This window comes from Ambystoma mexicanum, chromosome 2q (genome assembly GCF_040938575.1).
Source record: "Ambystoma mexicanum isolate Mex_15411 chromosome 2q, UKY_AmexF1_1, whole genome shotgun sequence".
Taxonomy (NCBI): Eukaryota; Metazoa; Chordata; class Amphibia; order Caudata; family Ambystomatidae; genus Ambystoma; species Ambystoma mexicanum.
This window is the reverse complement of record NC_090924.1, coordinates 863,187,085-863,211,783: the sequence shown is the minus strand read 5'-3', so window position 1 is coordinate 863,211,783 and position 24,699 is coordinate 863,187,085. Positions and strand designations below refer to the sequence as shown.

The 24,699-nt window shown below is 48.4% G+C and overlaps 1 protein-coding gene across 9 annotated transcripts in view; it reads left to right on the top strand.

Moving 5' to 3' along the window:
* Positions 1 to 24,699, top strand: part of WAC (WW domain containing adaptor with coiled-coil) — a 978,331-nt gene that overhangs the window by 522,255 nt on the left and 431,377 nt on the right. For all 9 annotated transcript variants that reach the window (XM_069648101.1, XM_069648094.1, XM_069648099.1 and 6 more), the window contains one exon: positions 14,610 to 14,758. In XM_069648101.1, coding sequence (XP_069504202.1) covers positions 14,610 to 14,758 — 149 coding nt within the window. The remainder of the gene's footprint in view (positions 1 to 14,609; positions 14,759 to 24,699) is intronic.

Here is a 24,699-nt window from a genome sequence, read left to right as displayed (position 1 = left end):
ATGTGAATCCATGCCAGACCCATGCTGGAGAACAACAGTTACAGGTAAGTAACTTGTTCCATTTATGCTATTCGTTATCAGACAAGACACTGCCTTCTACACCAAGAGCCCACTTTACACAGGGTACTGGTGCTACTCTAGCCTTTATTGCAAATGTCCCCTTAGACAGCATTTGCAAAGCTGCTACATAGAGCTCCGTTCACACCTTCACTCAGCACTACTGCATTGACACACACTCCAAGACAGATACACAGGTGGGAGAAGCGGTGCTAAAACCTCTATTTGCCGCTACTCCTTCTCACAACCCACCACCTTCTCATAACACTGCTCGCTAATCTATGCATAGCATGTGATCGAAGCAGATTACACAAGCATGAGAGGAATAAATTACTCGCCGTAATCGTATTTTTTGTACTTGTATCTGCTTAGATTCACATGCGCCCACCTAAGGTGCATAGATGTTATGAGCTTGATCTGCTTGGGAACTCTACTCCTGCTACTCATGCTACCTCATGTCAGAAAAATACAATCTGAGGGACCTACACGCTTGAAGGATCATGGGTACAGGGGACGTCACACTAGGGATAGTATTATTGGCACACCCTATTTCAACGTCCCCTTTCGAGTTTCGAAAAAAACTGTAATACTCTGCAGCTTCCACTAGACGTCGGCCTATGCATGGCAATTGAATCTAAGCAGATACAAGCACTAGACCTACGATTACGGTGAGTCATGTATTCCATCTGGTGTGATGCCAAGGCAGTCAATCCCATTGACGGCTCTCCTACTCACATACTGGATTCAGGACTGTTTTTTTTTAAATTCCTTTAAGGTTCACTTAGCTGCTCTATCAGCCTATACGACATCACAGCAAAAGGTGTTGTAGTGGAAAATACCATTTATTAAGGCTTTCATGGAAGGGGTTAAAAGGATTAATCTCCCCATTTCTAACCCAGCTCCCGGATGGGACTTCAATGTGGTTCAAACTAGACTCATTGGATCCCCCTTTGAGCCTATGCATAAGGTGAGTCTCAAAGACCTTACCTTTTAAGACAGCCTTCCTAGTGGCTATCACTTCTATAAGAAGGGTTAGTGAACTACGGGCCCTTTCAGTACTAGACCCTTTCATTACTGTTCATAGACAAGGTGGGTCTGCGCACTCGCCCTCGATTTGCGCCTACATTCATTTCCAAGTTCCACGTGAACCAGTGAATTGAACTGCCCACTTTCTTCCAGAACCCCCACTAACATGGCCAAAACAAGCCTACACACGTTAGATGTGATGTCTTACCTGGAAAGAACAAGGCCTAGGAAAACAACCAATTTTTCGTTTCAGTGGCAGCTGGCATAGAAGGGGATCCTGTCTCTAAGGCAGCTATCTCAAGGTGGATAGTCAGAAGCATCACACTTTGTTAAACACTTGCTAAGAGAGAACTGCACTTCAAGCCTAGAGCACGTTCTACTCTAGGCACTGGGGCTTCCAAAGCATTCATTGCAAATGTTCCCCTAGATTCCATTTGCCAAGCGGCAACCTGGAGTTCTGTACACACCTTTACAAAACACTATTGCCTAGACACTCATTCTAGATCTGATTCTCGGGTGCGACAAGCAGGGCTAAGACATCTTTTCACTACTGTTCCTTCTCACAACCCCTCTCCAACTCTGGTACTGCTCGCTAGTGTATGCACAGCATGCGATTCTAGGCAGATTAACAATCATCAGAAGACTTGCATTACTCACAGTAAAAACATTTCTGATGACCATCTGCTTAGATTCACATGCGCCCACCTTTCCTCCCCGCTCGGGTGGAAGGAACATGGACGTCTTACTACTTTCTCTTTTATCTACTCATTCACATTAGCCTTGGGCTCCCTCATGGCAGAAAAAAAACAATCGAAGGGACTTCGGCGCCTCGGGAGAACTCTCAGAAATGTGCTAATTCCTCTCTACATTAGAGATTCCCAACAGCTTTGCTGGATTTTGAGGACTTGAATTTTTGACCTGGAGAGAGTGAGAACCTTTTTCCCACTCATGTATTTTCATGTGATTTTGAACTCTTGTTTCTTATGGTTGTGGAGTCTGACAATCTCCGTAGGCATCTTTTACATTGTCACACAGCACTTTCAGTGCAGTGGCACAGGGAAGTCTTTCAGATTTCGCAAAGGTTTAACTACCTTCGCTTGGATAAACTGTTTCCAAGAGCAGTAAAGTGAAATTGACTTTACTTCTATTCGTAACTTTCTAGACCAGGCACACACTGCCTTTAAATAGGGTGCTGGAGTGGTTGCTTAGTAGTATCCCCTTTTTCTAGCTTTGTGAATGGCTCGTGGCAGTGGTTTACTTTTAAATACTGTGGTGTGCATTTGCCGCGGGCTGTCGCAGCTGCAGTAAAGCACCCAAGGGTGCCATTTTTGTCAAAATGGCCCCAGTATTCTTTTTTCACCATTTCTTTGTGGAAAGGTCCTTCTTGAGATTTACTCTACGTGCCAAACCAGGTTTGGTTCCTTTGTTCATTTTTCCTTTGATGGGATTCACAAGTGAAGCCTGACTGTGGCTCCAGGGTGTCTGGTGGGGGCAGGAAGCGAGGGAGATGCCCGTAACTCCCTGCGCTTCATCTCCTAGGAGACGGGAATGCACTCTTAGGTGGTTGGCCGTCTGGCTGTCTGGCAAGGACAGCCACCCTGCTGGATGACTGACAGCTAGGCTGGAATGAATGAGAGAAAGCTAGCCAAGAACTCTCGGAAGATCCTCCGGACTACAAGGAAGCAGGACTGACTGTGCATGAGCCCCCTCACCAGAGTGCGGGGCCCCAGACGCAAGGAAAGCCCATCCTAACAGCCCAGAACCGCAGTGTTGCTTTTTGCAGTAGACACAAGGAGCTGAAACACTGAGCAGCCACTTGCTTGAAGTTTGCCGGTTGCGAGCGTTGACCGTCCCATTGCAGTGCAGGAGTACCCAGAAGTCCTCCCTTTTTCCCTCTTGTCCCCACGACTTAGGCCCAGGAACAGAAATAATCTGCTGCACTTTTTCTTCAACCTAAAGGTACTGTAAAGTCTAAGAGAACTTACCTCTTGTTGTGCAACCACTTGTCCTCGTTGGAGACTTGCTTGGTTGCATGTGCAGAGCTGCTTGCAGCTTCTTTACTTCACAAACCTAATCAGCTTGTGACCTTGCTTTGACCTTCTATTCTACCAAGTCTTTTTAAAGATTGTAAAATACTTTCTACTTACCCGCAAGAAGTGCTTCAGCTCACCTTGACTTTTGCTAATTTAACTTTGGCTCGCCTAAGCTCCCTGAATGACTCTTCTCTCTTCTTCTTATGTGTTTTGCCTTCCTTCCAGGAAAGGGTTAACTGACTTTGCATTGGGGGGTTGTATTGAAAGTACTTACCTACTTAGCAATAACTGTATGAATACTTGCTTTATTCTGAACTCTCTTCTCTTTAACACTACTCGTAAGAATATTATGAACACAACAGTAATATATTAATGCCAACAGCACCCTAGCTATTTAAGTCACCTGAGGGTGTAGGTAGTGCCTGTGTCATCCCAAATGGGTATTTGCTGATTTTGATAATTGAGTGTGCATTTTTGAAGTATATTTGTGTGGTGTTACATAGTGCTCCTTTCTGAAGAAGGCTTATTCTTACTAATTAATAAATTGTTTCATCAAGAAACCTTGTGTGTAAGCCAAGAGCACACGCTACCAACCTGTGTAGTGCAGACCTATACCAAAGGTTGTGTTACTATTGCCAGGTTAGGGTTGTTGTAGTGCACCCAAAGGGTATTGCATACAAACTTGCCTAACACAGGGCTTCTCTAATTGAGGCAAATTCAGACATTCAGCACTCCAGCAGGGCTTCACCGGGCAAACCAACGGTCCAGGAGTTGCAGCCGAACACGTGGCCGGGCCTCGCCGGCCTAATACAGTAGGGAGAGTGGGGTTGGTGGTCATTTCTTTGTTAACACTCTGAGAAGGCCTTTCTCTTTCCCCCTCCCTCTCTTTCGAGGTCGTAATCACATTTCATGCCCTCCGCTATGGAGAGGACGCCCTTTAGGTTTTGCCCGCGTTGCAAGGGCAAGTTTACTTGTAAGGACAAGCACAAACGGTGTAACCGTTGCTTGCCCCTCGATCACAAAGAGGACGGCTGTGCGGCCTGTAAGTTACTTAAACCCAAAACTTTAAAGGACCGCAGGGTCAAAAGGTGGGCAGCCTATGCGATGTCTAGGTCTGACTCCTCGCCAGCTGCCACCCCCGCCGAATGTGACGAGGACAGTGATTACCCGGCCTCTGCAACGGAGGTTGTAGACCTCTCGAAGGAGCGTTCCCGCTCCTCCTCGTCCGTCCCCAGCCCCGACAAACCCGGCTCACGCCCCGCTTATGGGAATGAACACCCCGGCGACAAGGACGAACACAGAAAAACACATAAGCACATACCCCCCCACCACCGCTTCCACGACCGGCGACTGGACTTTCTGTAAATAAGGGCGCTAACCCCAAATCCTCAGGCGACGCGCCTCGTAAGAGTGCGTACGTTGCCAGTAAAGACTCTGCATTGTCTAGCACGCCGGCGGCCGATCCCTCGACGGAAAAGCTGATCGCCGAAAGCCTCGCGCGTATAGCTTCTAAAGACGGCCAGAGACGGTCGACGGGTGACACGTCGAAAACCGCTCACCAGGCCAAAGAAACGCAGAGGACCCCGGAGGGTAGGCTGGGACAGCTCCCACCGTCGACAGAAGACCCTAGCCAGCGAGAGGATTTCTCAGAAGGCAAAGGGACTCGATCTTCGACGCTATGGGACAGAACTAAGCAACTACAGGGAGAGGGAACTCTTTTCACTCCCAGACCGCTCTGGCCTACCTTACTGGACTGTAGAGGTTCCAGTCATGTATGGACAAGCTAGACAGGTTCATGGCCGTCCCAGAAAATAGGACACCCAAGAGGCCAAGGGAGGTACTCCAGGAGGGGCCATGGGCTAAATACCTGAAGCTCTTTAACCCCCTACAGGAAGACATGAACTCTTACGACCTCACTGAAGAGGACTCTCACTTCCAGGAAGAGGATGAGTTTGTGAATAATGAAGACCAACAAGAGGGAGAAGGTTTTCATGATGACACTAACATAGGTGAAGAGGGCTACGAGGAGGACCCAGTTGAAGGTGGCTTACAGCCCTGGCAGTCGCCATCAGGGTCTACAGACCCCGACATTGTAGACATTTCTTCTCCTCAGACCACACCGGTCAGGAACCCATCTCCAGTAGACGATCAGCCCACCTTCAATGCTCTACTGACGAAGGCAGCAGCGCATTTCGAAGTTGAAGCTTCTTTCCTAATAGCTATCACCTCCATTAGGAGAGTAAGTGAACTACACGCTCTTTCTATTCTAGACCCCTTCGTAACAGTTCACAAAGATAAGGTGGTTCTACGCACACACCCAAGGTTTGCACCGAAATTCATATCGAAATTCCATGTCAACCAGTCAATGGAACTACCAATGTTCTTTCAAAACCCTTCCAATTTGGGAGGAAAAAAGCCTGCATACACTCGATGTGCGCAGAGCTGTCATGTTTTATATGGAAAGAATTAGGCCACTGAGAGTCTAATCAGTTCTTGTCTCGGTAGCAGCAGGAAGAGGAGGAGATGCAGTCTCAAACTCCACTATATCTAGATGGATTGTTCAATGCATCACTCTGTTACACTCTTGCTAAGAGAGAACTACCCTTCAAGCCAAGAGCACACTCTACTCTAGGCACTGGGGCATCCATAGCATTAATTGCAAACATTCCCCTCGAGTCCATTTGCAAAGCGGCAACCTGGAGTTCTGTACACACCTTTACAAAACACTGTCTAGATGCTCATTCTAGATCTGATTCCAAGGTGGGACAAGCAGTATTAAGACATCTTTTCTTTACTGTTCCTTCTCACAACCCACCTCCAACTCCGGGTACTGCTCGCTAGTCTATGCACAGCATGTGATTCTAAGCAGATTAACAAACATCAGAAGACAATGCATTACTTACCGTAAAAGCATTTCTGATGGTTGTATCTTAGATTCGCATGCGCCCACCCTTCCTCCCCGCTCGGATGGAAGGAACATGGACATCTTTCTACATCTCTTTTCTGTACTCACTCACGTATAGAAGGCTCCCTCAGGGCAGAAAAAATACAGAGGGACCTCGACGCGTGAGGGATTGTGGGTACACTGCACGTCACTATAGGGATAGTGTTACAGACACGCCTTGTCGACGTCCCCTTTTCGACTACGAAAAACAAAATGCAATACTCCGCAGTGACCACTGGATGTCGGACCTATGCACAGCATGTGAATCTAAGCAGATACAACCATCAGAAATGCTTCTACGGTAAGTAATGCATTGTCATTCACACACAGCAAGGCATGATGAGCACTTCTAGGAAAAGCCCAAAATCTGCACCCCTTATGTTTGGGTGGAAACTGCAATAAATGTAAGTCTTTCAGGCTTCTAATGCAAACAATTTAATATCAATTATCCCTGCTGGATATATAATGCATTGCAGCCTAATAACAACAAATGCTAAATAGCAAAGTACATTGGACAAGCATTCCTCTTCAAGCCACACCACACCCAATCGCACTCTCTCTCAGAAGACCATCTCTTCTGATGAATCTCCCTTTCCCTCAATATGTCAACACCCCATCTAATGTGTTTGCCAATCTCCCATGTCCCAACAAGCCAGTCAGTTAGGCCTAGAACCATACTCCCCTTTGCATGGGCAAGCTTCCCATCTCGAATGTGTCCCATCTCTCTCCTCTCCAGCTCCCTTGCAGCCAGCCAGTCCCTGCACAGCCTCGGTCAGGGCCTCTCCTTGGCCCCTCAATGGTCTGGTCTCCAGCCAAGTCTCTGCCAGATCGATCTCAAACTCTGCTTCTCATCTGCTCCCCCAGAATGCTTCCCTAAGCGGCAAGTCAGCTGATTCTCCTTACAGCTTCTCTCAAACGCCTCTCCTTACTGCTCATTTCAGGCTCCCAGTTATAGTATCAAATCAGTCACCGTTTCTGTCAAACCAGCAATTCTAAAAGCGGACAGCGCCTAAAGTTCTGTTACGTCAATCTTGTACTCTCTCTAGTCCAGTGTGTTTCTAGTCATGGTGACATTTCAGAGCAGATCTTGTACATGTCCTATGGCCTTCTCCTGTCTGTTACGAAACCACCATCCTCCCAGCCCTCCATTGACCGCTTTCTCCCCACTGAAATCACTCTCTCTGTGTGCAAAGCACTCATCATTGCCTCCCACCTTTCTTTCCGTCTGCAAGCATGCCAGGGATGCTGATAAAGCCAGCCGTCTCATTTCTTCTACTAGGCGAAGAGTTGCAACCTTCCTGCCAAGGCTGTCTACACATTCCTCGATTTCAGTCTACTATGACAATCCTTCCGTGGAACGAACAGCTTCTAAATAAGCTATATAATGTGGACTCAATGCATTCTAAGTGCACATACATGTGTATCTAATTACATACGTAACATATGTCTAAACATGTCTTCATATAACAAGGCTATTTCTTTAGCAAAATGCGTAGAAATGGCAGAATAATATGGATAATGGATATATCTGTCTCTGGAACTGTATCTGAAATTGGACTTCTGGGGAATCCTGCACTATAATGGGATGGTCACTGCATGCCACCGGCAATCTTCAAACAAGTGGCACTTCGGTGTTTCAGCTCCTCGCATCTACCGCAAATAGCTACACTGCAGTTCCTGGCTGTCGAGATGGTCTTTCATTGCATCTGGGGTCCCGCACTCTGCTGAGGGAGGGCTCAGGCGCGGTCAGTCCTGCTTCCTGGGAGTCCGGAGGATCTTCTTGGAGCTCTTGGCCAGCTTAAAAGCAACACACACGATCTGGTGTTCCTCTCCCTGGCTATTCGGTTCCAGCAGCGACTACAGTGGAAATTCAACTAGCTCCGAAAGGATATCTAGGTGGCTTACTTTGGAGTTGATTTGATCCCACCAACTCAAAGGGAGAAGTCGTCCTTGCAGGGGCTTCTCTGTCGATACAAATTTGAAGTTTCAGCACAGCAGCAGGGATTCACCGGGCAAACCAACAGTCCAGGAATTGCAGCAGGCGTCCTTCAAGTTCTTCGGATTCCCTCTTCCAGTGGTCGACTCTGCCTTCCAAGCCAAAAAGCCTCTCCCTTTATGCAGCTTGCTCCCATTCATTCCAGCCAAGGATATCTTGGCCTCTAACCCTGGTCTTCCTATTGCCGACACCTACTCCAATACTTCCTGGAGACAGACCCTCACTGACATCCTCTTTGTTGGTCCTTTGTCAGATCTTCATATGATCTCTGTGCTTTGTCCTATCTCCTCCTCTCCCATTAATGGTGGCACTCGCTGGTAAGTTCGCATGGCTTCCTTCGACTCCTCCGTCATCATTAATGTTTACCTTAATGACACTGTCATGGTCCAAGGCCCAATCTTCTCCTCTTTGATAGGCACTTCCCTTACCTCATCAATTTCCTCATCTCCTGCTGTCCCTCCTCTTCCCCCCTCCCCCCTCCCTCTTGGCTACCTTGTCCTCTCCTCCTCCTGCCCCTCCTAGGGCGCCTTCTCCTCTGCAGGGCATACCTCTGATCTGTACCCTACCCTGGAAGGTCTTTAAGGGTGGCAACCTTCTTCATATTGGCACTCTCGCTCTGCTGTCAAACACTCCTGACATCTGCCACCTCCTTGAAGAACTAGACCTTTATGTCCTTGGTCTTACTGAGACATGGTTCACGGCCAGTTCTGTCACAAGCTTTGACACTCTCCTCCCTGATTTTGGGGGGAGCGGGGGGATGTTGGAGGGGTAGCCCTGATCTTTCCCGAGTGGATTCCTGCCTCTGTCATTCCCACTCAGACCTACTCCTCTTTTGAATGCCTTGTCTGTATGCTCGCTCTCGCCCCCTCCCCCCCCCCCTCTCTCTCTCTCCCTCTCTCCTACCCATTCTCTTACTGTAGCTACCATCTACCGGCCTCCTGGTCAAATCACCTAATTTCTCTCCAAGTGGGCGGACCTCTCCTCCTCCCTCCTGGCCTCTACCACTCAACTCCTCCTCCTTGGTGACCTCAATATCCATTTAGACTTTGTCCCTCTGCTGTACTCTTCCGTGACTTCTGCGACTCCCTCTCCCTGTCCATCCACCCTTCTGGCCCGACTCACTCTGCAGGGCACAAACTCGATGTTTTGATCTCCTCTGACCTCCCCCTCTCTATCCCTCTGACCACTCCTCTCATCTCTGCCTCTTTACCCCCCCCCCCCCACAGCCCCCCAAGCCAAGCCTATCCCAACACTGCCACCTACCTTCTCGGACATCCGTCCCATGAAGCGTGTCTCAGTTGAGGCTTTCGCCGCCACCTTCTCTCCCCCTCTGGCTGTCTCACATCCTGACACAGCCCTGTCTCTGCTCTACCCTTCAATTTCTGATACTCTTGATGCTCTTGCCCCTGTCATGAGGATCTGTTTGAAGTCCAAAGCCAAGTGCAATTCCTGGTAAGACTCCGACCTGGCTACACTTAAAAGTAAGTGTAGGGCAGCTGAGAGGAAATGGAGGGCTTGTTGTTCATCCTCACTGACTCTCTGGCCGAGTTGTTAGATGCCGCAGAGACACGAGCTTCAATGTGGACTCTTGTTAAGAACAAACTCTTCAAAATCTGCAAGGAGCTGGCCAACCCTGCTGCAGTCTCTACCCCTCCTGTTGCCTCCCAGGCCCTTTGCAATGGCCTTGCCTCAAAAACCCAAGAAATCCTGGTCCCCCTCTCCACCCTCCCTCTCCACCCTCCCTCTCCACCCCTCTAGCCTCTTCGTCTGTGCTGGCTGACTGTTGGTCACCCGCCCACCCTCCTTCTCGTCCTTTCCTCTTTTCTCCCCTGATGAGGTCGCTAGACAAGTCCAATCTATGATAGCCTTGTCAAAACCGGTTCATCCCTGTTCCTCTAAAACCACCAAGGATCACATTGACACCCTTGCTCCGGCCTTTCTGATTTTTGCAACCACTCCTTTGCCTCAGGATCCTTCCCCTCCCCTCTGAAGCACTCCCTTGTGCATCCTCTTCTCAAGAAATCCACAGCTGATCCTTATTGTCCGGCTAACTATTGCCCAATTTCCATTACTCCCTTTCTGGGCAAACTCCTGGAAAAGCTGGCCATCTCTCAGCTTAGCCTTCATTCCAATTCTGTTGGCTGTCTCCATAACCACCAGTCTGGCTTCAGAGCTGCCAGAAGCACGGAAACTGCTCTCCTGAACATTTGTGAAGATCTGCTCTCCAACCTTGACTCCAGCATTCCCTCTGTCCTCATCCTACTCTCTCTTCTGCCTTCGACACAGTCAACCATACCATCCTGCTCGACCATCTCCGTGATAACCTGGGTATCACTGATCAGGCTCTGGCGTGGCTGACCGCTTTCCCCTCTGATCGACCCTTCCAGGTCCAACTTGGCTCCTTCCTATCATCTATCTTACTCTCTACCTGTGGTGTTCCCCAGAGGTCTAACCTCTCGCCCTGGCTTTTCAACCAATATCTGACAACTCTCGCCCACTGCATTGCCATTTTCTGCTCAAATCTCCAGTGCTACGCTGACGCAACTCATTTTCAGGCTGCCCTCGGCCACCCCCTCTCCTTCCTCATCTTTGATTGCCTAACTGCCATTCAAGATTGGTGTGCCGCCAATGACCTTTGTCTGAATGCCAGCAAGACAGAGAGCCTCCTCATTGGCACACCTTCCCCATCCTTTCCCCTCACTTTCTGGCCGGCCCCCCTTGGCCCTCCTCCTACCCCCACCTGCAGTGCTAAGAACCTCTGGGTCATCTTTGACTCCACACTTTCCTTCTCCGCCCACATCTGATGTCTCTAAAAAGTCCAACTTCCTACAGCACCTCCTCAGAAGTACTCTGCCTTTCCTCTCCTTCTCCCAAGCTCTAGTTCTCTCTAGGTTGGACTATTGTAACAGCCTCTTTCTAAATCTACGTGCTTCTACTCTTCGCCCTCTGCAACTAATCCAGAACAGGACTGCAAGACTTGTCCTTGACCTCAAGCCCTGGGATCGTATATCTCTCCAGCTCTGAAATCTTGGCTACCAGTGGATGCAAGGATTACATTCAACACCCTCTGCATTGTCCACAAGGCTTTCTGGGTCCAAAATACCTTCAGCTATCCCCACGGAAATACCTCCCCACTCAAGCTCTATGCTCCTCTACCTCCCTCAGGGTCAGTCGTTTTTCAAAGAAACGAGCAGGGGGTAGCTCTGTCTCCGGCTTGGGCCTCCCTCTGGAACAGCCTCCCTGCCACTCTAAAATTTGGAGAACCATCTCCGGAAGCACCTCAAGACCTTCCTTTTTTGCTTCTGCCTTCGCTCCACCTCTCCCCTGCTGATCTGTTCTCTCTTGGCACCGTGCACCTCTGTCCTCCGGGCCCAGGTACCTGCTCACCCTGCTACCCTCCTGCACTGCCTCCGAGCCACCCCTTGCACTGGGGTCTGTAACTGTACCCATACAGCCCCCCCCTTTTTCTTCCTGCACTTAACAGACCTACCCTCTCTGCTGCCTTAAACCCAGCGCTTGCCACTTGCTGGCTGCACTACCACTGTTTGTTGCCTTTATTATTTATTATCTGTTTCTCCCTTGCTCCGCACTTCTCCCCTTTTCCCATGCACTTACGCGTTCTGAATGTCACTGAACCTAGTAAGATCGTTTTTTTTGTTCTCCCCTGTTCCCATCCCTTGCCTTTTCACGCTCTGAAACACTTGTGTATGAGCGCAATAGAAATGAAATATCAATAGCCTAGCTATCAGTCACCCAGCAGGGTGGCTGTCCTTGCCGTACAGCCAGCCTGCCAATCACCCAAGAGTGCATTCCTGTGTCCTAGGAGACTAAGCACAGGGTGTTTCGGGCACCTCCCTCGCTTCCTGCCCCACCAGACACCCTGGAGCCAGAGGTGGGTTTCACTCGTGAAGCCCCCCAAAGACAAAACAAACCTGTTAAACCTGGTTTGGCGCATAGAGTAAATCTCCAGAAGAAAGAAGCGAAAAGAAATGGTGAAAAAAAAGGCCGGGCCATTTTGACAAAAATGGCACGCATGGGTGCTTTACCTTGGCTGCGAACGCAGCCAGCGGTAAAATCCCATAATGGTAGTAAAAAGTAAACCACTGCCACCAGCCATTCAGTGAGGAAAGGGTCACATGTTACATGAAGCTAGGCAAGGGGGATACTAAGTAACCCCTCCAGCACCCTATTGTAAGATAGTGTGTACTTGGGCTAAAAAGTAAAAATTTAAGTAAAGTCAATTTCACTTTACAGTAGTTTATCCCAGAGAAGGTATTTAAACCTTTGGGAAATCTGAAAGACTTCCCTGTGTCACTGCACTGAAGGTGCTGTGTGACATAATGTAAAAGATGCCTATGGAGTTTGTCAGATTCCACACCCGAAAAGAAACCGAGATCAAAATCACATTGAAATACATGAGAGAGTGGGGAAAAAGGGTCTCACTCTCTCCAGGTTAAAAAAATAAGTCCTCAAAATCCAGCAAAGTTGCTGTGGGTCTCTAAGGTAGAGGCAATTAGCACATTTCTAAGAATTCTCACTAACACCATGAAAGGGACGACTTCTCCCCTTGGGTTGGTGAGACCAATCGACCCCAAGACAAACTCCTCTGGAAATCCTCTTGGAGCTGGCTGCACTTCACTTGCTGCTACAGGAACCGATTGCTAGGGAGAGGAACACCAGAATCGAGTGCGTCTTTAAGTCGGACCCGAGCTCCAGGAAGATCCTCCGGTCTCCCGTGAAGCAGAACTGACCAAGCTGAGCCACCTCAAGAGTGCTGGACTTCAGATGCGAGGAAAGTCCATAAGATATCAGATAACCGCGGTGGTGCTATTTGCGAGAGCCGCGAGAAGCTGAAACATTGAAGTGCAGCTGAGGTTAAGTTTGCCCATTGCTGCTGCCGACCTTCAATTCGTAGTGCAGGAGTCCCCAGACACCCTCCCTCTTGTCCCCACTACTGAGGCCCAGGAACAACAGGATCTGCAAATCTTTACAGGAACAGAACCCAATTTCTTCAAACCAAAGGTACTGTAAAACGAAGGGAACTTATCTCTTGTTGTGTAGCCTTGCTAGTTCAGTTGAGACTTGTCTTTGTTGCTTTTGCAGAGGTTCTTGCAGTGTTGCCCCTCACAAGCCTTCCAGCTTGTGGCCCTACAGTGATTTCATTTTCTACAGAGACTTCTAAAACATTGTGCAATACTTCTTTACTTACCTACAAGAAGTCTTTCAGCTCACCTAGACTTCTGCTCAATTAACTTTGGCTGTCCTGGCTCCCTGAAAGGCTCTTCTATCCTCTGACTTTGTGCTTTAACTAGCCCTCAACAAAAGTCACACATTCTATAACTTGTGTAACTGGGAAAGGGTTAATTTACTTTGCATTGGGGCGTTCAAAAAGTACTTAATTGCTTAAGAATATTTGTTAACCATTGTTTTATTCCCAAAATATTTTCTTTGACAACTTTTTTTAATTTTATTTATATTTATATAGCGCGCAAGCAGCCCAAGGGCATTGAGGCGCTGTTACTTGCATGAGCTTAGTTACAGGGGTACAGACGTGGTAGCAGTAAATGGCACATTGCATACAAACACAGACATGGGTATCATTACAGCTTATTTGATTGGTCAATACAGATTAAGCAATTAACCGGTATTATTCTAAATGTATCCGTGATCTATCAATGTCCACAGTGTCCTAGGTATTTAAGTCACCTCGGGGTGTAGGAAGTGTCTGTGTGCCATCCCAAATGGGTATCTACTGATTTACAGAAGCAGTGTGTATTTTGAAGCATATTTTTGTTACATCAATTTGCTTCCTTCTAAAAAAGACTTATTCAACTGACTGTTTAATAAATAATTGTTTACACAAGAAACCTTGAGTATTATAAGTGGTTATTTGGATACTTGTCACTGTGAATCTCTGTTACAACCCCACAGCTCACATTGACCGCTCTTGAGATAAGCCTGGCTGCTAAGTCACTCTACCAACTTGTGTACTAGATGCTTCTACCAAAGGTTGGGTTAACTATTACCAAGAGAACAGGGCTGGTGCAGTCTCCCACAGGGTACTGCATATAATCTTGCCTAACATTCAGTATAACAGTAGTGTGATTTCTTGGGTTGTATATTTGGGACTAATTGTTCGCGCCCACTAGCCTGCCTTCCTCTCTTGTGTACCATATCTACCCATAAGAGTGTAATCCGTCTTTTAGTTGGAACCCTATCTTTCGGTAAAGCTAGATACTTTCACATTCTTCACCAGACTTTGGGAAGATCTCCCTAGCAGTTGCCACCAAGATTCTTTTAGAAAGAACATGCAGGACACCTTCCTTCATTAAGAATGGGTTCTTACACACTTCACCAGAAGTGTGTAGGAACACCTCAGTAACTGTGATGACTGTTCTTTTGAAGTTGAATAATAAAGACAAATGTTTGAAAATGATATTGGGAAGAAAGGAGAAAATGAAGTTAAGGAAAAAAGGCTTGGAAAATTATTAGCAATATTTTGAAGGGGAGTCGCCGCTTGAAATCTTGATCTTTCCATTCTCTCCTTTAACAGCTCCACAATCTAATCAGTCTCCATTATCCTTAACATCTGATGCCTCATCACCAAGATCCTATGTGTCTCCGAGGATAAGCACACCTCAGAGTAACGCAGTTTCTCTGAAGCCTTTGATAAACACACCACCTGTATCATCCCAGCCAAAGGTACGAAATTTTGTGCTAACTAAAAATGATTGTAAACAGTCTTGTGTGTTTAAAACCACATATTCCAGTATTTAAAATCCATTTCAAGTACTCCATTTGAATGTCCAACATACGGGAACAGACACCATGTTGGACCAGTAGTCTGCATCATGAAGACGTGTTTACACTCAAAAATAAGCGGCAGCTTGTTTGTAATCCTGCATGTGAGCTATCCTGGTGGTCTCCTCTCCCACCCCTCCCCCCTTTGGTACATCCTTTCAAAGCCAACCTTGGTGGTTTCCTTCTGGTCAGTGAGGACTTCGAACAAAGTTGTGGTTGCTAATTATTGTTCTGTGCCGCTTTGGTGGTCTAGCCATGTACAGTTAACTACATTGTCTTCAGTGCAGAAACCCTGAAATGTAAATTGAGACATTGAATATACTATCCAGAAAATTATATTTCATTGTGCAAGTCTGCTAGAGATTCGCAGAATTATCGGTGGATGGAGCTAGGATATTTTGGTGGGTCTCTTCTGTTTTTTACATTAAAGATTTTGGAGATCTTACACCGAGGATAAATCTGCTCTTAAGAATACCAAACTCTAGGCAAAATGAAAATCCATAAGGTTTCCAGAGCTGACTTAATGATGATAGTTTGAACGGTCGATGTACTCCTCTAGGGTATGCGGAGGGAGGGGTAGGACTGGCACACCCCTTTTAAGTACCGTGCATAAAGCAAAGTCCACATACAGGTCTACTTTGTCTTTAATAAAAGGTCTTTTGCAGGTCTTGGGTAAATGATTTTGATTTATAAAATCTCTAAGTATGTTTGTTGTGACCACACTTGATCGTCACTCACCAAGTAATAGGTCCTCAAGTAACGGGCTCAAATTTACTGTGTCCCTTCTAATTCTAAGTTACAACCAAAACTACACTCAGTCCTTCCATAGTGTTAAAATGGATTTCTAAAATAAGCCCTGTGGTTATGGTGAACAGGGGAACTTTGAGGGGTTAGCTAAAACCCAATTAAGGTAAACGTGTAGTGTTAAGGAGAATTCTCATGTATGTGCTAATTCCCTTCAACCTTAGAGACCCCCAGCTCTTGCTGGATTTTTGGACTTTTCATTTCTACCCTGGAGTAAGTGAGACCTTTTTCTCACTTATGTATTTTGATCTGATTTGGACTTGTTTTTGGAGTCTGACAAACTCCATAGGCACCTACTTTTTGTATGGTGACACCCAGCACCTTCAGTGTAGTGTCACAGAGCAATCCTTCATTTCTCATAAGGTTTAAATACCTTTTCTTGTGAAAACTACAGTTCCCAAGAATAGTGAAGTGAAATTGACTTTACTTACCTTTTCTCTTTGTAGGTCCAGCACACCCCATCCTATGTGGAGTACGGGAAGGGGGGGGGGGTTACTTGGTAGCCCTACTTACTCATGTAACATTTTTTGTTACCCTCGCAACTTTAAATGGCTGGTGGCAGTGGTTTAATTTTCCTACCTTTTGTGTTTTTCTACCGCAGGCTGACTCCTCAGCTGCTCTGCTGTATAGCACCAATGAGGGGCCATTGTGTCAAAATGGACCCAGTCTTCTTTTTTCACCATTTCTTGTTTTGCAAGGTCTTTCTTGGGTTTAACTCTGCGCTCCAAACCAAGTTTTACCCTTTTGTCTGTCTTTCCTTTGGTGGGCTTCAGTACTGAAATACGCCTCTGGCTCCAGTGTGTCTGGCAGGGCAGGAAGTGAGGGAGGTGCCTGAAACTCCCCTGTCCTTAGTCTCCTTGGCTACCTGAATGCTCAGAGTCCTGATTGGCTGACTGGCTGTCCGTGCAAGACAGCCACCCTGCTGTGTGAGTGACAGCTAGATTGTGCACGAATGGGAGAAAACTGTATAAAATGTGAGGCTTCTTGGACTGTAGACAGATGGCCATTGGACGAAACATCCGATGAAGGAATCGTGAAGAGAGGTTCGCTGCATCCTCCGTGACCGTTGAACTGCCCCGTGAAGCCCTGCTGCTGTGCTGAATCTCCTTTTCCGAATCAACAAGAGACACTCCGGAGAGGACTTCTTGTGGGACCAACTAACCCTGAGACGAACTTTGCTAGAAGACCTTCCCCAACTGGCTGTACTTCTTTGATGCTGATGGAACAGAGTGCCAGGTGTCGAGAAATCCGTAGTCTAGTGCAACGTCTTTAAGCCGGACCAAAGCTTCAGGAAGATTGCCGGGGATCCTCCTGAAGGTGGATGACGCAAGCTTGTGTCACCTCACCAGAGTGCTGGACTCAAGGAGTGAAGGAAGCCCATCCAGTGTCCAAGATCTGCAGTGTTGCTATTTGCCGGTAGCTGAAACAGCAAAGTGCTGCTGAATTGAAAGAGCATGTAGCTGCCACCGACCTCTGAACTGCTGTGCAGGAGTCCTCCAGACGTCCTTCCTCTTGTCCCCACGACTGAGCCTAGGAACACAGGATCTGCAACCAAGACCGAAATCAGCTGGATCCTCATATTCTGTCCTAAGGTACTGTTCTGACTAAGGTACTTAACTCTTTGTCTGTACCTTTCTTTTCTCAGTTTTGCAGTAGCTGCTTTCTAGAGTTGATATCAGCTCTAACTTTTCACAAGTGTAACAGCGTGTGGCCCAACAGTGATTTTCTACAACAACTCTCTAACTTTGTGCAAGACTTTTGTTATTTAAGAAGTGCCTCAGCTCCATGCACTTTTCCAATTGACTTTGGCTGTCCTGGTTCCCTGCAGACTCTTCTTACCCATTGACTTTGATTCTTACTGTTCTCCAGCTTGGGGTCTGGCATGGATTCACCTGCTCATGAATATTCCCTGTCGTCAGGCTGGGAATCCTTGGTAAAGAAAAAAATCAGTTTCACTTCTGAACTGTCTTTCTCCTAACAACCAATCACTGGTTTCTGGGTCACACTGCCCCCAGCCAATGACTGCCCTCCACCCAAGCACCTCCTCTGGCAGCCATCTTCAGATTTTTACCGCATATGCAAGTGTTGGGAGTCCTCGAGCTATAGCTCTCGAGCCTTTACTGCATTTTGCGATTTTTCTAAGAGTTTAACTCTTATTTTTTGGGTCAATCGAGCCTCAAGCTCCACCGATTAAACTTCTGATTAACGGGGACCAGTTTTCGGATTCTGCAGCTCCCCTCAAGGGCGGATTTTCATCACGTTCTTCTTGGAGGATCCCAGAAGCTTCTTCGAGGCCTACACCGTGTGGATATGGCAGAGAAGAACTCAACGCCTCTCCCAGATTTGCCCCGCTGCAACCTATGGAACGTCTTTTCAGACGATGGACTTTCCCTGTGCCTCTACTGCCTACATTCGGACCAGACGCATGTGGACGACTGCGTGGCTTGTCGGGAGATGGTGCCGTGCACGGGGGCCGCGGATGTGGTCAAGACTGCGAAGGCCCAAATGCATCAGGCAAAGACCCACCCTTCCATCGAAGTAGTAGCGGTGTCCCTGATGAAGGCCGCTAGGGTGTATTTGCAGGGCACGGCCCCTAAGGTGAGGGTATCCCTGCCTGCCAGTAGGGAGTCCTCTTTCCAGCCCATCGAGAAGACTCCAGAGAAGGTGATGCCCTTCATTACGCCAAAACGGTCTCCCCTGGTCACAGAGAAGGGGTGGGGGGGGAATGGTAGTCCTCCAGGGCACGGACATTTCCTCAGAGGAAGAGCCTACCAGTCCTCTAGGAGGGGAGATGCGTCAAGAGCAGGCCCTACGGGGGGGGGGGGGAATCCTGACGAGGGCGATGACAAATGTGACGACGAGGAGACAGACGAGGAGCAACAGGGGGTGGCGAAGGAGCGGATCAGCCTAAGCCACAAACGCCCCACTCCCCATCGCCTCCACCCCGCTGCCACCTGGGTATATCTCAGTGGACACTCTTGCGGCTCTGCATACCATGTGCTCGGAAATCCGAACAAGGATGGCTCTTTCCCCGGCGGAGGAACACCACCCAAGAGTAGGAGAGTTCACCCCCTCCGCCTTTTCTCCCCTCGCCTCGCTCTACCCCACCGAGGGATAAGGACACGGTGACGGGCCATGGCACGGACGACTGCGGCCTGGGGGATCTCTTGTCTCTGCCAGCCAGATCTTCACCGCCAGACGAGAAAGGCTTGTTTCACGCCATGATCTCCAGAGCCTCAAGAGCTGGTCCAGCTCGTCCCGGAGGAGAAGAGGGTGTCCTTTACCAGCGCCGGGAGGAGAAGAGGAAGACAGTACTTTTGATCCCGTTATTGGATGACATTTGGGACGAGGGTTTGTCCCTCATGAAGAACCCTTGATCTGCTCCGGCAAAGAGGGATCGCTACGAGAAGAAATACAGAGTGCCGCACTCTGCACCCAAGTGCTTACAGTCCCAGCCGTCTCCAGACTGTGGTTTCGGGTACGGCCAAGTAGTCCCCTCCTCGCCAGCAGCCTCCTAACCCCCCCCGACAGTGAGGGGAAGACGTTGGATGCCATGGGGCGAAGTGATGTTGGCGCCAATGACCATCAAGGCCGCTAACGCGCTCGCCATCGTAGCGTTAGCCAAGATGGCTCCCCTCCTGGACTTCATCCCCGGTAACAAGCGAACTGAGGCATTGGAGATTCTACAGGAAGCCGAGGTGGCTTCGGACCACACCATTACAGTTGCCACGGACATTGCCAACACAGGATTCCGCCAAATGGTCAACAGCGTTTGCCTCAGTCAGCGAGGCCGGCTGAGGGCCACAAATTTCCGCCAGGATATTCAGTTGAAGGTGTTGGACATGCCCTTCACAGGGACAGTTTGTTTGGAAAGACTGTGGACAAGTCTCTCCATGCCATCAAAGCCGACAGACGGCTCGCTCGTGCCCTGGGCACACTTCAGCAACGGCGGCCATCCTTTCAGACTTCTGGAGGGAAATCCCAAAGTTCCTCAAAAGGATACAGTCAGCCCCCCCCCTACTCATCGGCCCAGGCGACCTACAGGGGCCGCGCCAAGTCTAGAGGTGTACGTTGTCGCCAAGGCGGCGCATCGACGTCGAAAGAAGACTGAACCGGCCGTGCACCCCAGTGGGAGGCCGGCTGGCGAACTTAGTCAGCGTGTGGAAGACCTTCTCCACCGACCGTTGGGTGCTGTAAGTACATCAAGTCCCAAAGGGTTCGGATGGTGACCCTTCACGTGATGGGACTGCTCGAAGGGGGGATTTTCTATCATCGCTGGACTTGGAAGATGCCGATTTTCACATCCCCATACACAAGGGACACCGCGTACCTACGCTCCGTGGTGCAAGGACAACATTACCAGATAAAAGTCCCTTCCCTTCGGGTTGAATTCGGCTCCACAAGTGTTCACCAAGTGGCTGGCCCTGGTGGCGGCGCAGCTATGTCTACGAGGGATCCATGTGTACCCGTACCTGAACGACTGGTTCATCAGGGCAAACTCAAAGGACATTGCTGTCAGCCACACGACGAAGACCGTCCAACTCCTGACGGAACTGGGGTTCTCTATAAACTTTGCAAAGTCCTGCTTGACTCCATCGCAGGAAGCGCTGTTTCTGGGAGCCTGACTGTACAGTGTCGTGCCTGACGTCTCCGTCGGAGTAGAGGATCGCGGCCATCTTGGGAAAGGTACAACGGCTATTGGCCCTGAAGGTAACAAGGGTGAGGTCTAAAGTCCCTACTCTGCATGATGTCGTCATGCATATACCTCATTCGGCTGTGCAGGCTGCGGATGCGTCTGCTGCAGGAGTTCCTCGACGCCTGTTGGATTCAAGTGGCTGGGAGCTTAGAGGACAAGATTACACTCGACGAGAGTTTCTGTTGAGCGATACGGTGGTGGGGAGTGCATGCACATCTGTCCGCAGGCTCGGAGATCCAGACCCCACCTGATCAGAAGACAGTCACGACGGACGCCTCCCTAAAAGGATCGGGAACGCACTCAAGAAGTCTTCATGCAAGAGGCTTGTGGCTACCGGAGGAGAAGTCCTTGCACAAAACGTGTTGGAGCTGCAGGCAGTGTTTTAGGCCCTCCAGTCCTTCCTCCACTCACTCAAGGACAAAGTGGTATGGGTCTTAACGGACAACACCACCACCACGAAGTTATACATCCAGAAGCAGGGGGGAACCAGATCCCCGGCGCTCTACAAAGAAGCGCAGGACCTTTGGCACTGGGCCGTAGCTCAGGGGATGTTCCTCGCCCGTTTCATCTAGCGGGAGTGAAGAACACCATGGGAGCTCCTGCCACGAGAGGGAGCTTCGGCAGGTTCCGCAGTTGCGGCAATCCACTGATGAATCTGTACCAAGTGCCAGAGGTTCGACAGCAGGTTTCCCCAGCCGGGGAGCATGGGGGACGCATTCTTTCCTGTGAGACGGCCTGTTTCTGTATGCGTTCCCTCCTTTGCCGTTGCTTCTTCGACTAGACAATCAACTCGGACTGTTCTGGTGCAGGATGACCCTCATTGCACCAGCGTGGCCGAGACAGATATGGTACCTGGACATGTCAGCTTCCCCTCCGTTCAAACTTCCGGAGGACTCGGATCTTCTCGCCAGGGAAGGGGGCGCGATTCTGCACCACGACCCAGGATCACTAAACCTGAAGGCCTGGCTTCTGCAGCACTAGAGTTTGGGGGCTACGATCTCCCAGTGGCTTGTAAGGTGGTGCTCGCCAAGGTCAGAGCTTCATCTACTCTGAAAGGCTACGGGCACAAGTGGAAGAGGTTAGCCGTATTCGTCAAAGGACTATTTCGCTTGTTCCCGCCGGTGAAGACCCCGGCGTGGGAGCTCAATGTGGTGCTTACTAGGCTCATGGGTCCCCCGTTCAAGCCTATGGCTTCGGCACCACTGACGTTTTTGTCGTGCAAAACGGCTTTGCTTGTGACCATCGCCTCCGCACGACGAGTGGGAGAGATCCAGGCCCTCTCTTGTAAACCACCTTATTTGACATTCCACCAGACTAGGGTGGTGCCACGGACACACACCTCCTTCATGCCCAAGGTGCCGTCTGACTTTCATCTAAACAAGCCCTTGGTGTTACCTGTTTTCTTCCCGACGCCTTTGTCGCTGGCTGAGAGGACTTTGCACTCGCTGGATTTAGCTAGCGCGCTGAAGTTCTATGTGGACCGCACAAAGAGTTTTCGGAAGACGACACCTTTTTGTGAACTTTGGCCCCGTGAACCATGGGAAGGCCCTCTCCAAGGCTTCCATTTCCAGGTGGCTCTTCGGCTGCATCACCCATTGTCACTGGTTGGCAAACTGAGCATTGCCCGGCTATCCGAGAGCCCGTTCGACCAGAAGGATTGCTGCAACTACGGTGTTCCTGTTTGTTGTGACCCTGCTTGACATCTGCAGGGCTGCTATGTGGAGGTCGACGCACACCTTCACGAAGTTTTACTGCGTCAACAGGGATTCCAGAGTTGGCCAAGCAGTGCTGCACAACCTGTCCACTTGAAGGTGAGCCTGGTGGGGAGGTAAGAGATGCTTAATGTTGAGATGCTTGATGTTGAGCCTGGCCACCTCCTGTGGTTGTGCATATATGTACCGCTATGTATTCTTTATTCATGAGCATGTGAATCCATGCCAGAACCCATGCTAGAGGAGGAACAAGTTATTTACATGTAACTGTTGTTCTCCAACATGGGTCTGGCATGGATTCGCCATGCAAACCCACCCGCCTACCCCTCTGCAGCTCTTCTCTTGGTCCTACTGCCACTTTACATGCTGCCAAATCTGAAGATGGCTGCCAGAGGAGGGGCTTGGGTGGAGGGCAGTCATTGGCTGAGGGTAGTGTGACCCAGAAAACAGTGATTGGTTGTTAGGAGAAAGACAGTTCAAAAGTGAAACTGATTTTTTTCATTACCAAGGATTCCCAGCCTGACTGGGAATATTCATGAGCATGTGAATCCATGCCAGACTCATGCTGGAGAACAGTTACAGGTAAGTAACTTGTGCCTTCCTTGTAGGTGATGCATTGGTTTTTAACTAATATTGCTGGGAAAGATTTGTATCTAGTCTTCATTGGGAGGTTTAAAAAGTGCTCACATGCTCTGAGATCCTGTAAACCTTGTTCCCTGCCTTAACCCTTCCTCTTTGCCAAACTCAGAATCTTACAAAGTACATAAGTGATATATAAATGCCAATACTGTCCTAGTTAGTGAGGTCAGCCCAAGGTGTAGAAAGTGTGTATGAAGCATATGTAAAGCGTGTCTACTTTGCCTTGATTCTGAGAAAGTATTTTGAAGTGTTTTTTTATTGTTGCACATTGCCCGTTTTAAAGGATACTTATTTAAAACTGACTTAAATAATTATTTCACTAGAAAACCTAGATTGTAAGTGTTATTTGGATACTTGTGTTTGTGGATTTTTATGATACAGCTCACATTTACCCCTCTTGAGATAAGTCTGGCTGCTCAGTCTCACTACCAAATTGTGTAGTACAGACCTATACCCAACAGTAGAGTTACCTAATACCAAGACAACAAGACTGGTGCAGTCTCTCACAGGGTTGCTGCATCAAATCTTGTTTAACTTGGGGCTTTCGAGGCTTTTCTCAGAGTGTGAGTGGGGGTCAGGAGTCCACAATAAGCCCACACATTGAAGCACACAATTCATTTTAGACAGTAATGTATAAAAATAGTGTTATTCTAGGTCTTAAACACACTAAAAAATGAAACCAGAAGGTGATTTCGCATAACACACTATAACTAACATTTCGGAGGTTTGTGGATCTGCTTAGAATAACAGTTCGAAAAGGGGTGTTGACCGCTCGTGTTTGTAATACTATCCCTAGTGTGACATGTGCTGTACCCATGGTCCGTCACGTGTCAAAGTCCCTCAGATTGTTTCTTCCACTGTAGTGGTCTGTCGCATACTACAGAGTTTGTGTCCTATTGCCTTTTGTCAAGATTGTGACTTGTATTTGCTACGGTTTCTTAAGACGCCTTTGACGATCAGTGCCGCAGCAGTTTTTCTATTACCTTTTCAGCAAGAAACAGCCTTTCGACTGTGTACCCATCCAACAGTCTGCTGCTTCTGTCTACACCAGGCTACAGCCTGTACATCAGGTCTAATGGAAGGTGGTTCCTATATGCTTTCTCTTAGAGAATGTATACATTTACACACTTCCTAAACACTCTACTTTTCACGTCCCTGCCTCTTCAGTATGGAAAAGACTCCTTTTTAGATTCTGCCCTTCCTGTACCAAAAAACAACCCAGGAAGGAGACACAACCGGGTGTGCAATCGCTGCCTCAATAGGACGTTCAGAAAGAAGCTGTTCAGCTTTTCGGCTGAAAACATAAACAATCAACGCACCAAATGTTGAGCTTTGTTCATCGTAGCAGATCTTCTCCTGACACCCGGAACCCATTTCACCCCTTCAGACTTCTTCCACAATCTTTTTCCTGCTCCTTAAGAAGTACTTCGTGAACTTTACACATGACCGGGCGCTTTTACACACACATTGAACATTGAGAACAAGGCTCCATGCATTTTAGGGCTGGACTTATAAAGTTAGGGTTACCGTCCCTGAAGACTGTTGGTGCTGTAAACGTTCACCCTTTTCCTTTGCAGGTATTTGTGGACTTACTAACTTTGTCGCACTGACTTCAGTGAGTGTATATATATTTCTGAGGCTTGTGGAATCTGTTGGATCACATGCTGTGCATAGGCCGACATCTAGTGGAAGCTGTGGAGTATTCCAGTTGTTTTTGAAATTCGAAAAGGGACGTCGACAGGGCGTGCCAGTAATACTATCCCTACTGTGACGTCCACTGTACCCATGCTCCTTCACGCGTCGATGTTGGGGAGAATTCTCAAATGTGCTAATTCCTCTCTACCTTAGAGACCCTCAACAACTTTGCTGTATTTTGAGGATTTGAATTTTTAACCTGGAGAGAGTGCGATCCTTTTTTCCCACTCATGTATTTTAACGTGATTTTGAACTGTTTCTTTTGATTATGGAGCCTGACAAAACTCAATAGGCAG